The 15,176-nt window shown below is 61.0% G+C and overlaps 4 protein-coding genes across 14 annotated transcripts; 1 reads left to right on the top strand and 3 right to left on the bottom strand.

Moving 5' to 3' along the window:
- The first annotated feature begins 148 nt into the window (after window positions 1-148).
- Window positions 149-2,501, top strand: PPP1R14B (protein phosphatase 1 regulatory inhibitor subunit 14B). The gene is made up of 4 exons (XM_055415658.2): window positions 149-638; window positions 1,670-1,753; window positions 2,042-2,074; window positions 2,167-2,501. The coding sequence occupies exons 1-4, from the start codon at window positions 381-383 to the stop codon at window positions 2,233-2,235; spliced, it is 444 nt and encodes a 147-aa protein (XP_055271633.2). The 5' UTR covers window positions 149-380; the 3' UTR covers window positions 2,236-2,501.
- Window positions 2,502-2,902: 401 nt separating this feature from the next.
- FKBP2 (FKBP prolyl isomerase 2) lies at window positions 2,903-5,898 on the bottom strand. Of its 6 annotated transcripts, none has more exons than XM_055415659.1 (6): window positions 5,742-5,898; window positions 4,325-4,493; window positions 3,892-4,004; window positions 3,724-3,770; window positions 3,138-3,173; window positions 2,903-3,043 (listed from the first exon to the last, which is right to left on the bottom strand). In XM_055415659.1, exons 1-6 carry the CDS (start codon window positions 5,801-5,803, stop codon window positions 2,982-2,984), a joined length of 489 nt encoding a protein of 162 aa, XP_055271634.1. In that variant the 5' UTR covers window positions 5,804-5,898; the 3' UTR covers window positions 2,903-2,981. The 6 variants fall into 6 exon arrangements, with proteins under 6 accessions (XP_055271634.1, XP_088688323.1, XP_055271637.1 ...); XM_088832197.1 differs by lacking the exon at window positions 5,742-5,898 and adding an exon at window positions 5,337-5,359; XM_055415662.2 differs by lacking the exon at window positions 5,742-5,898 and adding an exon at window positions 5,210-5,319.
- Window positions 5,899-7,915: 2,017 nt separating this feature from the next.
- VEGFB (vascular endothelial growth factor B) lies at window positions 7,916-11,347 on the bottom strand. 4 transcript variants are annotated; one of them, XR_016036353.1, is made up of 8 exons: window positions 11,000-11,347; window positions 10,431-10,473; window positions 9,890-10,086; window positions 9,653-9,726; window positions 9,423-9,458; window positions 8,952-9,086; window positions 8,262-8,357; window positions 7,916-8,162 (listed from the first exon to the last, which is right to left on the bottom strand). XR_016036353.1 is itself a non-coding variant. In XM_055415656.2 (7 exons), exons 1-7 carry the CDS (start codon window positions 11,057-11,059, stop codon window positions 8,336-8,338), a joined length of 567 nt encoding a protein of 188 aa, XP_055271631.1. In that variant the 5' UTR covers window positions 11,060-11,341; the 3' UTR covers window positions 7,916-8,335. The 4 variants fall into 4 exon arrangements, 2 of the variants coding, with proteins under 2 accessions (XP_055271631.1, XP_055271629.1); XR_016036352.1 differs by having other exon boundaries at window positions 8,952-9,187; window positions 11,000-11,338; XM_055415656.2 differs by having other exon boundaries at window positions 7,916-8,357; window positions 11,000-11,341.
- Window positions 11,348-11,593: 246 nt separating this feature from the next.
- DNAJC4 (DnaJ heat shock protein family (Hsp40) member C4) lies at window positions 11,594-14,920 on the bottom strand. Of its 3 annotated transcripts, none has more exons than XM_088832196.1 (7): window positions 14,856-14,920; window positions 14,434-14,526; window positions 13,566-13,659; window positions 13,017-13,201; window positions 12,655-12,819; window positions 11,890-11,976; window positions 11,594-11,798 (listed from the first exon to the last, which is right to left on the bottom strand). In XM_088832196.1, the coding sequence occupies exons 2-7, from the start codon at window positions 14,508-14,510 to the stop codon at window positions 11,696-11,698; spliced, it is 711 nt and encodes a 236-aa protein (XP_088688322.1). In that variant the 5' UTR covers window positions 14,511-14,526; window positions 14,856-14,920; the 3' UTR covers window positions 11,594-11,695. The 3 variants fall into 3 exon arrangements, with proteins under 3 accessions (XP_088688322.1, XP_055271627.1, XP_055271626.1); XM_055415652.2 differs by having other exon boundaries at window positions 12,655-12,816; window positions 14,856-14,919; XM_055415651.2 differs by lacking the exon at window positions 14,856-14,920 and adding an exon at window positions 14,683-14,801.
- Window positions 14,921-15,176: the final 256 nt, after the last annotated feature.

The raw sequence follows: 15,176 nt of genomic DNA on the forward strand, positions 1-15,176 counted from the left end.
CCCCTGGCCCCTGCCCGGGGGCGGGGTAGGGGTGAGGGGCAAGCTGCAGGACTGGCCCTTTAAGGGGGTGTGGTCGGGGGGCGGGGGAAGCGATCCAGACAGAGAAAGCGGCTTCGGCTGCGGCGGCTCGGGCGGCGGCCGCGGGGGACAAAGGGCGGGCGGATCGGTGGGGAGGGGGCGGGGCGCGGCCAGGCCAGGCCCGGGGGCTCCGCATGCTGCAGCTGCCCCCGGGCACCCCCGCCGCCGCCCTCGCCGCGGAGCCGCGCGGAGCCGAGCTCACGAGCTAACCCGAGCCAGCGGCCCGGAGCCAGCCGGCGGGCGTCCGGGAGGCGGCGGCGCAGGGAGGGGCCCGACGCGCGCACGTGGCCCCGGCGGCCGCCATGGCGGACAGCGGCCCCGCGGGGGGCGCGGCGTTGGCGGCCCCGGCCCCCGGACCGGGGAGTGGCGGCCCAGGGCCCCGCGTCTACTTTCAGAGCCCCCCTGGGGCTGCAGGCGAGGGCCCGGGCGGCGCGGACGACGAGGGCCCAGTGAGGCGCCAAGGGAAGGTCACGGTCAAGTACGACCGCAAGGAGCTACGGAAGCGCCTCAACCTGGAGGAGTGGATCCTGGAGCAGCTCACTCGCCTCTACGACTGCCAGGTGTGTCCCCCACCCTGCGCCGACATCCTAAAACCGGTTCCGATTCGGGCCTCCTGGAAACCCCACCTTGAGCCCGCCTGTCACCCGGAGTCAGTGGGCACCCCGCTTAATGAAGCGCGCTCCCCTGCTCTCTGTACTCCCCGCCCCCAATGTATGCTCTTGTCTGACCTAAGTCACTTCTTTCTTATTCGCTGCCTTGGACAGGAGACCTGGGGCTAGTCTAGGCTGGCTGGGAAGGAGAGCTACCTATCGCCTGCCAGCCTAGACCAGTTTAAGGCACTAGCCAACCCAGTTGTTGGGGTTCGTGTGTCCTGCCTGTTTCTAATGGGCTAATCTGGAGTCCACCTTGGCGTGGGGGGCGAGCTAGCCCACTCCCCGGGTTCTTGTTCTCCACCCTGTGGCTCCTTCCTTGCTCAAGTGGTGACTCAGGCCCCCCAGGGCCAGGGTGGAGGAGTGGGCTTGCCCTGTGCTGCCTACCCTAGCCCAGCCCTGGAATGCAGTTGGCTCCAGACAAGAGAGATGCTTCCTGGGGGAGGAGGGGTGGCAGGCACCCCCTCCCTCGGCAAAGCATGGGCTCTTTGTTTCCCCTTTACCAGGCCTGGGTCCTTCCCACTGACCCCTCACCCTTCACTTCCTCCCCAGTCCTGGGAAGCTGTGACAGGTGTTTGGGGGAGGGGAAAGGGGCCGTGATGAGTTGGGGCAGCTGGCCCCATCTGTGCTCTGGTTGAGATGGGGGTCTCGGAAGTTGGGGAGACACATCTGCAGGGTTCCCAGCCTAGGATCCCCAGCCCTAGCTGTCTGGCACCCAGGGTGCCCAACTGGCAGGGACAGGAAGCTCCCCCCCACATTGGGCAGTTTGCCTTGGCACAGGCCTGATCTGTTTTCTTCCTCAGAGCAGCTGCCGCTGTCTGCTGGGCAAAGAGGGCTGGCTCCCGTCTGCAGTAGGGCAGGGGCCTCAGCCAGAGCCCCTCTCACACCCTCTCTCCCAACTCAGGCCCTTGTCTCTCCCTCCTCCCCCACCCCTACCCCAGGAAGAGGAGATCCCAGAGCTGGAAATCGACGTGGATGAACTCCTGGACATGGAGAGCGATGATACCCGGGCTGCCAGGGTCAAGGTAAGAGGGGCTGGAGGGCAGCAGGGCCAGGTCAGGGGAGCAGAGGCCAGAGGGCTGCAGGGAGGCGGTCTGCCTGTTGTTGGGTCGGCAAGCCTCTGGAGTCAGGCCTTCCTTGATCTGAGGCAGTCAGCTCTGTGATCTTCTTGGGTTCAGCTTCGGCCTCCACCAAATGGGGCCAGTGGTACTTGCCGAGCCATGGCATCTCCAGTGCCTTGGAAGAGGATACGGGTGAACTATTGGTCCGTGTTCTGGAGACTCACAGTTATCCTTTCCCCCCATGCCCCATAGGAGCTGCTGGTTGACTGTTACAAACCCACTGAGGTAAGGAAGTGGTTTCCCCAGAGGGTGGGGTGAGGAGCCTGGGGTCCTGTCCTCATGGGATCTGGTCTCCTTAATGTCCTCCCTCCCTCCAGGCCTTCATCTCTGGCCTGCTGGACAAGATCCGGGGCATGCAGAAGCTGAGCACACCCCAGAAGAAGTAAGGGTCCTCGACCCAGCTAAACGGTGGCTCTACAGGACAATCGCTGCCCCCCAACCTCGTAGCAACAGCAATACCAGGGGGTCCTGCGGCCAGGCCTGGTGCCACAAGCAGGGCTCCCCATGCCCCTGGCCCAGGGGCCTCTTCCCTGCCCCCTCAGTTTTCCATTTTTGGGGTTTTTTATTATTATTAAACTGATGGGACTTTTTGTGTTTTTATATTGACTGCGGCGCGGGCCCTTTAATAAAGCTAGGATACGCCTTTGGTGCAGTTCACAGGCTCGCCTGGTCTCTTTTGGGGGGACACACTGCTCTCCGACTGCTGCCAGCTCAGCTTCTCCCCAGGTGACCGCAGGCCTTCCTGAGGGCCACGTAGCCATGGCGATAGCCCAGTGCTGGCTCCCAGACTAGGAGCTGGAAGTGGCTGGGGAGCTGGGGAGGAGCCATGCTGCGTCCGGCAGGCAGGAATACTCTTTTCCCCTCTGGACAAGGGCCACCATGCCACCCAGGGCTTAGCCATTGTGACCTCCATGCCACTGAGCCTACTAGACCCCAAGGTTCTGCAGCCCTGAAAGGAGAGGGAGGGATGGGAGGAGGTCGAGGGAGAGAGGAGGCTGAAGCTGCGGTTTCTAAGTCTCTCAGGGCCCACAAAGAAACACAGGCTCACTTCATGGGTTTTAAGGTTTTTTTTTTTTTCTTTAAACAGTTTGGTCCCTGATGGGGGCCTCTCCACCGCCCCTCTCCAGTTTGGCTACAGTTCTGAACGTCGCTCGATTTTGAGCAGTTCCACCTCGAACACCAAGGTTGCACCACCTGCAGGGGAGAGGGGGAAGTAGAATGAGAACTAGGGCCACCAGGAGATGGAATGGATGCAGGAGATGGGGAGGGGGGCAGAAAGGTCTGTTACCTGGAATCTTTGGGGGAGCTCCCCGCTCTCCATACCCTGCCAAGATAACACAAAGAAACAGAATGAGTTTGGCCAGGCAGAGTGAGGTGTTCTGCAGACAACCAGGCTGAAGCCAAGCCTCTACCCATCCTAGCACTAGGCCAGAAATGGAGATGGGAAAAAAAAACAAGGGAAAGTTAGTCGCTCAGTCGTGTTCAACTCTGCTATCCCATGAACTGTACCCTGCCAGGCTCCTTCGTCCATGGAATTCTCCAGGCAAGAATACTGGAGAGGGTTGCCAATTCCTTCTCCAGGGGATCTTCCCAACCCAGAGACTGAACCTGGGTCTCCTGCATTGCAGGTAGATTCTTTACCATTTGAGCCACCAGGGAGATGGGAGGGGGCTTGCAAAAGGTCAGAGAGTTGCCACCAGGGCCAAGTGTCCCAATGGTCTTGCCCTGTCCTCATTGCTGGACAAGGCTAGACTTGGAAGTGGCATGGATTGAATGAATTGAGTGGAGATCGATGCAGAGACTAAATCAGCCTTCACCCTTACATGGATAATACACCCTGAACTCCCTATCCCCACTCCGAAAGAGCCTCTTACCCAGCTCTGATGGAATCACCAGCTTCCGCTTTTCCCCCTCACACATCCTGCAGGACAACACATGTTCAGCATGTGGCAACAACCAGGCTCCTTGCTCCCTCCCCCCATCCCTGGGGCTTGCCTCCCACAGTTTACCTCCTGGACCACAGCCATGGCCCCATGACTCACCCTAGCAGCCCCTGGTCCCAGCCCTTGATGACCTGGCCTGTGCCCAAGGAGAAGACAAAGGGCTGGTTCTGGGGCAGGCTGCTGTCAAACTCTGTTCCATCTTCTAGCTTCCCCTATGAGACCATGGGAAGGCCAGTGAGATGGAGCGTCTGCTCTGACACCCCCACCCCCAGTGCTCTTCCCATCGAGGTGGCACCCCACAGCACTGGTGGCCACAGTCCTAGCAGGAGATAGAACGTTGGGCAGCTCACAGTACACTGTCACTGCTTGCTGATGCCAACCTGGGAGTAGACCGTGAAGAGCAAGACAGAACCATGCATAGTAGATGAGAAGACTTGCCCAAGAGATTCACCTTTTGGCAGAGAAACCTGGCTCCCGGTTCCTTTCTTGTCCCCCAAAGCCCCGCCCCCCAAAGCTCCACCCCTTCACCCACCGTATAGTGCATGTGCAGGACGTCCCCTTTCCGCGATTTGATGGGACAGTGGTCTACCCGTTTCTTGACTCCGATCTGCAGCTTCCGTTTGCCCTCGGCCCCTGTGGCCGTGACCAGGGCGCTCAGGCAGATGGACAGTACCGTCAAGACCCAGCTCAGCCTCATCTCTCTGGGAACAGACCCCGACCAACCAACCGGGGGAGAGGAACGGGAGGGCGTGGAATACCGGCAGGTACCGGGAGGATTCCACCCCACCGTGGACCCTGCCTGCCCCTGGGGATCCCCTTGTTCTGGATCACCGCCCCCTCCCCCAGGCTCCACGGCCACACTTACCAGTCCAGTGAGAAGGGGGCTTGCCCGAGGACCCCAGCAGCGGGGAGAGGGGGTCAGGGGAGGCCACAGCAGCCAGGGTCCCGCCCCTTTGCTCACCCCCTGCCCTTCCGTCCCTCCCGGTCCCCAGCTCTGCTCTTCAATTTCCACCCGTCCCCTTCCGCAAAGTCCAGACCCTATCTGGCTGCAGAGCGGTTGCCCCGACCGGGCGACCCCATTCATGCCACACCCAGTTGCCTCCCGCCCAGCACACCCACACATCTGCGGCTGCCGCAGGGGGTCGGCCCCGAGGCACCCACACGTCGCCACTGGGTGGCTCCGGGGAGCCCTTGTCCTCCGGAGGTACCCCCCAGGCTGGCCCCGTGCCTCCGCCCGAGGCGCCGCCCCAACTCTGAGCCCTCGGGGGCCTGCGGGGCACCCAGACTGGTCCCGTGTCGGGTGGCCGCCGAGCCCGCTCCACCCACACCACCTCTCCCGGGGGAGTTCTAGGCCTACCGCGTCCCCAGGCACGGCCACCGCGGAGACCGCCCCCGCGTGGACGCCCCGGGCCATTACCTGGGCCTACCCCCTCGCTAGGCTCCTTGGCCCCACCTTTTAGAGGGCGTGGTTCCGCCCCCGACCCTGTAGTCCCGCCCCCGACAGAACTAGACCCCTTTTCCTGGACGGTAGCCGCGCCACTCACCGGCTGAAGCCCCGCCCCCAGCGCCTGGGTTCCTTCCTCCTCGGCCTCCAAACCCGAGGCTCCTCCTTCCGCCTCTTCCAGCTCCTCCTCCAAGGGCCAGTCTCCACCCCGCACCGGTTCTAGCCCCGCCCCCAGGCCGCGAGCTCCGCCCCCCACCGGCACCAGCTGAGAGGTTCCACCCGTTGCCCTTCGACTTCCCGCCCCAACTCCCGGAGCCCCGCCCCGTGAGGGGTGAGAACCCTCCCCCTGCGGCATCCCCGGACAGCTCGAACACCCCAGCAGTCAATTTCCTCGTGACCTATCCCTCGTTGACACTCGGAGCCCCAGCCCGCTCCTGCCCCGCCTGATCCAGCCTTCCCTCTTGAACCCCGGCTCCCCCCAGCCCGGGCTGTGGCCCCCGCTCACCTCCTCGCCGCGCCCCCGGAGTCAACCCCAGTCGTGCCGCCGTCTCTGCGCAGGCGCGTCATCGTCGCTACCAGACCTGGCCACGCCGCCCGCCCTCATTGGACCGTGCAAAACCCGCGGCCAGACGCCCGCTGGGGCGGTTTCTTCTATAGCCCCGCCCCCGCGGCACCATGTGACCTATACGTCACGTCCGGTGGCTTTGTAGTCCTTAAGGTGAGGTGAAAGTGACTTCCGAAAGGGGCGAAGGTACTTCCGTTTGAGGTGAAGTTAAGGTCAGGCGGGCGCGGGTTCCCAGAGGGGTCTTGAGACGCCATTTTATTGTCGCCCCCAGCTTGGCGCTCCTGATTGCCCTTGGGCCTCTTCTGACCCACAGCCCTCAGTTGCTGTGGAAAGAGCCTAGCTTCAGAGTGAGCCTTGGGTTTGAATCCTGAGTCTGCCACTCATTGACTGTGTGACCTTGAACAAGCTTCTTGGCCTGCTGACTCTTGGGCTTGATAACATCCACCCCACAGGGTCCCTGTTGGAGTCCCCCAGTAATGTGCACAGCTGGGCCCACAGCAAATGCTCTTAGCTTTTTTCTCTTCCAGCATCCAGGCCTGCTTCTACCCGGGGCACAATGACCGAGTCATGACTGTAGCCGTCTGGCTGGGTCCATTCCCCATCCAGACTTACTTCCAGTCACTTCAGCACCCAGGAATAAACATGTGTGTGCTTAGTCACTCAGTCGTGTCCGACTCTGTGACCCATGGACTGTAGCCCACCAGGCTCCTCTGTCCATGGGATTTCCCAGGCAAGAATACTGGAGTGGGTGGCCGTTTCCTACTTCAGGGGACCAAGGCTGCATCTCCTGCATTGGCAGGTGGATTCTTTATCACTGATACACCTGGGGAGTCCCACTGAAGTAATGAACCTGCCGTCGTGGTTAGTCGCTCAGTTATGTCAGACTCTGTGACCTCATGGACTGCAGCCCGCCAGGCTCCTCTGTTCATGGGGATTCTCCAGGCAAGAACACTGAAGTGGGTGTCCATGCCCTCCTCCAGGGGATTTTCCCAACCCAGGGATTGAACCCAGGTCTCCCACATTGCAGGCCAACTGAACCTGCAATTGAGAGGCAGCGGAACCTAAGTTGAATGTTAGGGAGACAGATGATCTGAGGCCAAATCCTCAGGTCAGTCAGCCTTTCCGAGCTTATCTCCTCAACTGAAGAAGGAAGATAATCACAACACTGACCTCTGAATTGAGGGCTAGGTGAGAAGGCACATACGAAGAACATGCTCATCAGACAAGCTAAATGGGTTTGGTGCCGTAACCCTCATCTGTCTCACTAATTGAACTCTCACATTTTTGTAACAGCGTAACTGAGAAAATGATTTGAAAGTAGCAATTACTTGTCAGAAACCATCTCTTCTGGTTTAACGTCACTCTTAGTTTGGGCCTAACAAGATCACTACCCCTTCCTCTATGACTTCAGGGAAGGCCTCCATTAGGTAGCTGCTTTGAGTTAAACTCTGCCCTGAATATTCTGCTTTGATGGGGCAAAGTACCGGTGCCCAAGGTTGCCTTTCAGTTCACCCCCTCCCCTCACCACTGAGTCCCAGGGGCACTAGAGGGTGCAGGCAGAAAGCTGACCACTGAGTTTGGGCTGGGTCAAAGGTCAGGAGAGGACCAAGTAGAGCGAGGGGAGCCCACGATGCAAGGGAGGCAAGAGTGAAGACTGCAGTTGAAAAAATATAAAGTTAAGCTGCATGAAGCAAAAAGGTGCAAATACAGAGTGTAGCCTGGCAGGGAAGATGGGTATTTCTATTACTTGACTCTTAACCTTCTTGGCACCCAAGGGCCCAGACAACAACGATCATCTGCTCCCTCTGTGTGTGCATGTGAGGCTCAGAAAGGGGCAGGGACAGCCAACGGCATTCGGCAGAGCTGGGTCCCACCTCAAGCTCACTGGTCACCTCCTTCCAGAAAGGAGCCCTTGCGATGGACACAGGGGCAGGACCCGTTAGCGCAGCATGAAAGTGAAGGATGCACGATTCTGGCATCCATTCTGTGACCTGTGGTGGAGGGTCTTTGGACCTCATCTCCTCCAAGCTCTGTGTCTAGGAGGCAGTACAACGCAGGCGTTCATGTCCAAACCAGCCAGCCTGGACAGTGACAGACAGGGACACAGGCAGGGATAGTTCCTTCCATCTCTTTTATCAGGACTGGGGTTCACAGTTCCTACGCTGCAGTCCAGCTCCCACATTTTCATAGAGGATCGGGTCTTCTTAGTGAGGGGACAGAGGAGCCAGCTGTTAGATGCTCACTTGTACAAGGTGGTTAACAACTGAGTTGGGACCCCATTCTCTTCCAGGTTGGTACGTGGCCCCTCTTGGCGCCTCCAGGTCTTCTCATCCAACTCTGTCCACGTTGTTGGATGGCAGCCTTGGAGAGACAAGGGGCAGCTGGAAGGCCCTCCGAGAGGCCCGGGTCCCGGAGGAGCTTCTGCCCAGGCTGAGGTCTTGGGGACTGGACGGTTCTCACCAGGCTGCCCTCCTGCCCGCTCTGGGGGGAGGGCTGTGAGGCTAGGGGCCCCACTGAGTCTGAAAAGCAGTTTGTCACCTTCGCAGCTTCCGGCACCTGAGAAGGGAAGAAGGGGTCTGTCCACGATGGCGCCGAAGCTCAGCCCCTGTTTCTCTAGATGCACCTGCCTGTTACCTTCTGTGAACCCCGTTGTCCCCTAACACTCCTGGGAAGCCCCAGCTGGCCCAGCCCACACAATGCCACCACATGACCCCACTGTGGAAGGGAGGGGTGGTGAGAAGCGCCTTCAACAAGGGTGGACCAGGGTTCCACTACATCTCCTGGCCTCCCAGAGCCCGTAAGGCAGAACATCAACATCTACCATAGGCATTTCTGAGACGGTTCAGAGCTGGAAGGCTATCCTTCCATTGCCACTCCTGGCGATGTCACCTCTTCCAGGACATCTCTAGCCTCTCAAAGACGATGTCAGGTACCACTCACCACAGCCCTTGACATCCTCTGTTGGCATCATATGTCTGACTCCCGCATTAGAACAAGAGCCTTGTTTTTGCTGACCCCAGTGCCAGCTAGGCACTGGGTCAATATTTGTTCAACCCAGTCAAAGCTTCCCTTTCCCTGGCTCTTCTCCCACCTGCTGGCTCACCTGGACCTGCTCCAGGAAGGGCCTGGCCACCACCCCCGACTCCTCACCTGCAGGTGTCTGGGTTGAGCTCTAAGCCCCGCCCTTGACAACGGAGGAAGCTGCGGCGTCGGCAGCGGCAGCGGCAGGTCCGGGGGTCAGGGCGCTGGCGGCGCTGGGGGCAGCGTGGGCAGAGGGGCCTGGGGCTGGAGTGGGATGGGTGATGTCAGCTGGGGAGGGTGCTCCAGGGGCAGGGTCCCAGCCCGGAACAGAGCGGGGCTGGGGACGGTGGTGGGGAGTGGAAGCCCTAGGAGGAGAAGCAACGTGTCTCGGGTGGGAAGGAAGTCTTCCCAGGGGCTGGGGTCAGGGAAGAGCACAGAGTCTTGGGGAGCAGAGAAAAAGGGGAGGAGGGTAGGGACAGGCTGGGGAGGAGAAGGAGGGGAGGGGACCACAGCCTCCTGACACCCCCTGCCCCAGCCACACGTGACTCTGGGCAAGGAGCCTGGGTTCGAACACCACCCCAGCAAAAGCCCGAGACTCACCTGTCTGGCTTTACAGCACTCTCTCGTTTTTTTGGTCTGAAAAGTAAGAGAGACGGACAGAGACAAGGACAGAGAGGATCAGGAAGCCAAGCATTCTCCTCTCTCTTGCCCTCGATCCCAGGCCTGCCCGGCTCTACCCTTGGAAACCTGTCCCTGCTGTGGTGTATCGCCACACCCAGCACCCCCCAAGCCTGATCTCTGCGAACTCCGAAGTGGGGCCTCGCTGGCACCTGCATTCACACTGGCTGTGTTCTTCCAGGGACATCTCCCCCAGCTGACTGCTTGGGTACTGGATCATGAGGATCTGGGCTCAGCAGAACAGGGAGAGACACAGTGAGAGAGACGGGAAGGGGCGCTGCAGGGCTGGAGGGGTGCGAACACCTTGTCCACCGCCCAGGGCTCTGGCCGCCACCTCTCAGTCCCCAGAATGCCAGCATCCAGCCAGGCACATGCCCCCTGCCCCCTACCTGCATTCGGACTTCGTGCTGCCCAGTGGGCACGCACTCCAGGCCATCGTCAGGGCAGCAGCCGCCACAGCGCTGCACCGTCACGCAGCTGGGCACCAGTTGCTTGGCCACAGTGCCCATAAGCTCCATGTTCAGGGGCACCACCACCTCCCGCGGCTGGCAGGTGGCACGAGCATACACGTCTATCCATGACACCACTGGGGGTAGATGCGTAAGGGTTAAGTTCCCCCAGGGTTTCCTGCAGCTGCCCCCTGGTTCCTCCACCCCTGCGTCCAGAAGCTGTTCTCCTTAGTTCCCCCGTCACAGCCACCCTCCACTAGCCCCCGCTTCTGCCCACCCAATCTGTCTTCCTTGCCCTGTTCATCCAGATGCCAGGCGTCCCATTGCCTCCATCTGCTCTTCTGTGAAATGGGCAGAATTAAGAGTTTGCATCTTACAGAGAGGCTGTGATTACACAAGATGAGAAATACATGGAGTCTGCAATCAGGGCTGGAAGCAAATATTCTGAGCGCCAGCTGGTGCAAAGTTCTGTTACTATTACCTTTCTTCTGGTGACCAGGGGCATCAGGCTGGGAGACGGGGGCCTGTAGGAGAGAAGAAACCTGGACCCAAGGTGCACTCCAGGAAGGGCTGGCAATGTCTTTCTCCCCAGGGCTCTGCCCTTGAAGTCAGGAGGTTTAAACTCCCCTCTGACAGTTTTCCCGAACTGCTGTGTTCCTGGGGTCATTCTAGCTTTACCTGTCCTCTCCAGGCCACCTGGGGCCTGCCCCGGCTAACTACCAGCCAGGCCCGCTCTGGCAGCAGCCTCGAATCTCCAAGCCTGGGGGGCTAGTTCACCAGGCCCCAGATCAGGAAGGGGCACAGTGGGCGCCGAACTGCGTCCGCCAGGCACGGAGGCGGCCCCGCCCCCGGCTGCGCCCAGGAGACGGGGTGGGGCGGGGGAGTGGCCCCGGAATCGGGCGGGCGGGCGAGAAGGGACTCCTCCCGGGGGATGCCCGGGCTGGGCTCCCGAGACGCCCCCGTGGATCCCCAAGAACCCCGCGCCTTCCCACTTCCGCCAACCTTGAGAGAGGGCACGGCGCGCGGGCGGGATGTCGCGGACGCACGTACCTGGGCGGGGGCCAGCTGCAGGAGCACAGCGAGCAGCAGGCGGCGGAGCAGGGGGCTCATGGTGCCCGCGGGGGCCGCGCGCCGGGGGCGCCCGCATCGCCCTAGCCGGGCGGCGCGGGGGGCGGCGGCAGCCAGAGCCCCATGGCGCGGGCCCGGGCGCGGCGGGCGGGGGCCGGGCGCGGGGGGCGGCTCCTCCGCGGCCCCCTCCCGAGCCCTGGGCGCAGGCAGCGCAACGCAACGGAGCGGCGGCGGCGGCGGCCGGAGGAGCCGAGCGGGAGGGCGGCCGGTGGTGGCGGCGGGCGGCGGGGACGGCGGGGGCGGCGGGGGGCCGGGCCCGGGCTGGCGGGCGGGCGGCTCATGTGACCCAGACACGCGCTCCCCACCGGGCCGCGGGGCGGGGGCGGGGCGGGGGCGGGGGGGGCGAGGCCGCCGGCGGGGCCCGCCCCCTCCACACACACACCCCCCTCCCGCCGCTGCAGGGGAAAGGGGACGCACCGCCCAGGGGGCCGGGCTCCCGGGTTGCCGCCACCAAAACCCGGAGGGCGGGGCCGGGGGCGGGGGGCCCCGGGCCTGTAGGAGGGAGCCAGACGAGAGCTCTGAGAATCACTTTATTGCACGCGTTTTGGGGCGTGGGGCATCCCAGAAGGGGGTACTCCGCAGGCCCCATCCAAGGAGAGCTCTCCAAGGGGCCCGGGCTCAGGGGCCCGGGGGCACGATCCCGGGGCCTTGGGGCGGCCCGGGTGGTGGCTGCAGCTGCTGCCTCTGCCGCTGCTCCTGCAGGAGCCTGGCTCTGTTGGCCCTGCAGGGAGAGCACCTGGGTGGTCGGGACTGGGATCCTGGGGGGTGGTGCCGGCACAGGGAAGAGAGGGCAGGGAAGAGCTAGGACAGACCTGGCCCGGGCCCGAGTGTCGTTGTAGATGGCTGTGATGATCCGATCCTTCTCATCCATGAAGCTACGATGCAACTGCTCCAGCTTCCTGCAAAAGGGTTACAAAGAACACTGGGACCCCCAATCTCTGCTGTCCCCCAAGTCTCACTCCCCTCCCCTCCACTCCAGGGTCTCACAGCTTTACACCAGTGGGGACCTCAGTCGAACTGCCCGTGCTAGGTGAGGAGACGGGCACAGAGTGGTCGGGACTTGTCCAGGGTCTCATGGCAACCCAGGTCCCTGACTGTCATGACAGCAGCTCTGAACGTCAGAGAGGTCCTTGAAGGAGACTAGAAAGGTTTGTTCTAACTCGATCACCGAACTAGGCACAGTGCTAGCAGTGGGCACTGGCCTTTAGGTGTCTCTACTGTTGAAGCTCAGTGGCATGGCATGTGTGAGAGGGTGGCAGAAACAAATGAGGGCAGTTGCTGGTAAGGCCCAGCTCGACTCATTTCCTTCTTGTGCAGGCTTTCTGGTTGGCTCCAGCACTCTGGCGATCAACACCAAAGATTTAAATTCGAATGATAAAAATACTGAAATGACATGAGCTCTTAGTGCACAGCTGCCTTTGCCAAGTCAGAAGGGGCTCTGGAGGAGAGCAGTTTCATGCAGTTCTTAGCTTGGGACACACAAGGGTGCAGGTCACAGGGGTGGTGTGGTTAGGTGGCTGACACTGGGCTTTGCCCACTGTCCTGCCCCCTGCCCATCGCCCTAGGCAGTCACACACCTGAAGGCAACGTAGTGCAGGCCCATGCCAGCCAGCATGATCAGGAGGCAGTACCCCAACACTCGCTGGTTGTGTTTGTGCTGCTGCTGCCTGGACTCTGGTCCCTGAGGCCTCACTTTATGAAACTGGGCCCAGTATTGTTCATTGGGGGGTGCCCCAGAACTGCTTGGAGGAAGAAGAAGGGACAGTGTAAGGATGAGCCCATCCAGACAGGCCTCCTGGCTCCTGCTCCCCAGCCTTGTCTCACCCCTCCACTCCCCTCATCTCCCTTTTCACGCCCCTTCCTGGGACCCATCCTAATAATGTCCACGCCCAAGGGCTCACCACTTGGGGGTGGTGAGCTGGGGGCTGGACTACTGTACCTGTGTGCCTGGTGAGCAGACCTGGGATGGGCTGTGGTTCCTGGAGACTTTGGGGAAGCTGCCGAGCGGAGCTGGTGGTCATAGCTGCGGCGGCTCTGCTCACGGCTCAGCACTTGGTATGCTTCACTCAGCTCCACAAAGCGACTGTGCAGGGCTGGGTTCCCGGGGTCCCGGTCAGGGTGCAGCTGGGGTGGAGCAAGACCCCTCATCTCCCTTTCCATGCCCCTTCCCGGGACCCATCCTGATAATGTCCACTCCCAAGGGCTCATGTCATTCCCAGAGGCCCTGCCTGGGGAGTGACCCTCACTCAAGAGCAGGCAGGCCAAGAGAACCAAGCCCAGCCCATCAGACAGGCCTCCTGGCTCCTGCCCCCCAGCCTTTCCTCCCACGTGGGCAAATCTCTCCCCTGGGGCACCTCCCCTTCCCTGTGAATGCTGAGGGAATGTGCACCAGTCAGAGTGAGCTTCTCAGCTCCATTTCTGAGAATTTGAAGCATACCCCATCTGGCTCAGACTTCCCTTCCCCCTCTCCACTTAAAACCACTGGTACCTCTTTGGACTTGGAGAAGAAAGCTCGTTTAACTTCTTCAGCGCTGGCACCAGGCTGCACCCCCAAGAGTTCATAGTAGTTACTGGGGCCAGACCTGTGGAGAGAGGCCCAATCCTGCCATGGCTAAGAAAGACACAGGGATACCCCTTCCCTACCCACTTGGGCCACCCTTCAACTCAGCATCCTGGTGCTCAGGGTTGAGCAAGGTACCAAGGATAGTCTCTCTAAATCATCCTTGTCTATTTAAGTATTCCAGATATGGGGCAGATCAAAATGTCTCCACATGTAGTTTTCAGACTCCTTGCATCAGAAACACCTGAAAATTATATTTTGTTTTTCGTTTTGATCATGTTTTTTAAAATAAATTCTTGGGACTTCCCTGGCAGTCCAGTAGCTAAGACTCAGGGCTTCCACCACAAGGAGCCTGAGTTCCATCCCTGGTGAGGGAACTAAGATCCCTGCATGCCCTGCAGTGCGCCCAAAAGAAAAAAAAAAGAAAAAAATTCTTGAGCCCCACTTCATTCCTGCAAATCAGAATCTCCCAAGTAGGGCCCAGGAATCTGCAATTTTGTAAGTCCCCACCCCCCACAGCCTTCCTGTGTTATACACAGTGATACTTAACAACCACCTGAGTTGCAGGAAGGACACTGGGTTTGACTTGGGTTCACATTTCAGATCTGTATGACCTTGGGGGTTATCCCTTAATCTCTGATGCTGTGTCTTCAGCACTGAAGGTGAAAGTAACCCGACAAATCTGTAAGGCGCCTGACACAGAGCTATCCCAGCACCTAGCGCAGCGCCTTTAATTGGGCAGGTCAGCAACAAGAACCTATTGAACGACGGGGCCGATCCCGGGGGCCCGACTCACCGCTGCCGGGCGGCCGCTGCGAAGAACCAAAAGGGAGGATTGAGGGGCCACAGCCGGCAGAGGCGCAGGGGCAGCATGGCGGCAGGGGGGCAGCTGGTGAAAAGAGACCACAAAGAGGAGCGCGATGGGACCCCCTGAATCGGAGGGAATGGGGAGCGGGGCTTGCTGGCCCTGTTGAGATGCGAAGGAAAACTGAAGCAGGCCCGGGGGGCTCAGGGGCGTTTGGAGCCTTCTTGCTGAAGACCAGACCTGTGTTCTGGCCCCGTCCCCGCCTCTGTCCCGCGCGTCCAAGGCCCCCCTCCACATTCGTCTTGGTGTCTGGACCACTAGCCCGGGACGCGGAGACCCCCTCCCCACCCTGGGAATATTGGGGGGGCGGGTGCAGGAGGAGCCACACCAAGCCCCGCCCCCGTTGCACTTACGGACTCCGCGGCGGCCGCCATTTCCTGCTCTTACCCAGGCCCCGCCCCCACACTCTTATTGGCTTAGACACCCAGACCCCCACAGGCCCGAAGGGGGCGTCCTGCGGCGAAGCCCCGCCCCCGAGCGCCCATTGGCCTTTGACGCCTCGCCCAGGCCGGAGGGCTTGCAGAGAGGCGCCGGTGCCTAGCCGGGGAGCCGGCGGGACCGGTCCTTCTCTTAATGAGGCTTTCAGCCCAGCCTGTGTTGCTCACTCCTTCGGACATGGCTGTTACTCCACTCTGCGCCGAGACGCAGTTCACAAAGCAGTTTCCACCTCGTAA

Source organism: Moschus berezovskii, chromosome 25 (assembly GCF_049115385.1).
Source record: "Moschus berezovskii isolate FMDL1 chromosome 25, NW_MosBer_1.0, whole genome shotgun sequence".
NCBI classification, from domain to species: Eukaryota; Metazoa; Chordata; class Mammalia; order Artiodactyla; family Moschidae; genus Moschus; species Moschus berezovskii.

Bases quoted from the DNA above. Each gene is read 5' to 3' on its own strand.
- PPP1R14B (XM_055415658.2), top strand. From the start codon at position 381: ATGGCGGACAGCGGCCCCGCGGGGGGCGCGGCGTTGGCGGCCCCGGCC. The intron at 1,754-2,041 runs GTAAGAGGGGCT...CATGCCCCATAG, and splicing joins CCCGGGCTGCCAGGGTCAAG to GAGCTGCTGGTTGACTGTTA. The intron at 2,075-2,166 runs GTAAGGAAGTGG...CCCTCCCTCCAG, and splicing joins ACTGTTACAAACCCACTGAG to GCCTTCATCTCTGGCCTGCT.
- FKBP2 (XM_088832198.1), bottom strand. From the start codon at position 5,206: ATGGCCCGGGGCGTCCACGCGGGGGCGGTCTCCGCGGTGGCCGTGCCT. The intron at 4,494-5,123 runs GTGGTGTGGGTG...GTCTGTTCCCAG, and splicing joins CTAGAACTCCCCCGGGAGAG to AGAGATGAGGCTGAGCTGGG. The intron at 3,174-3,723 runs GTAAGAGGCTCT...TTATCTTGGCAG, and splicing joins GGTGATTCCATCAGAGCTGG to GGTATGGAGAGCGGGGAGCT.
- VEGFB (XM_055415654.2), bottom strand. From the start codon at position 11,059: ATGAGCCCCCTGCTCCGCCGCCTGCTGCTCGCTGTGCTCCTGCAGCTG. The intron at 10,087-10,430 runs GTAATAGTAACA...ATCTACCCCCAG, and splicing joins CCCTGGTCACCAGAAGAAAG to TGGTGTCATGGATAGACGTG. The intron at 9,459-9,652 runs GTGCCAGCGAGG...CTTACTTTTCAG, and splicing joins CACAGCCAGTGTGAATGCAG to ACCAAAAAAACGAGAGAGTG.
- DNAJC4 (XM_088832196.1), bottom strand. From the start codon at position 14,510: ATGCTGCCCCTGCGCCTCTGCCGGCTGTGGCCCCTCAATCCTCCCTTT. The intron at 13,202-13,565 runs GTACCAGTGGTT...GCTCCACCCCAG, and splicing joins TCTTCTCCAAGTCCAAAGAG to CTGCACCCTGACCGGGACCC. The intron at 12,820-13,016 runs GTACAGTAGTCC...TCTTCCTCCAAG, and splicing joins TCTGCTCACCAGGCACACAG to CAGTTCTGGGGCACCCCCCA.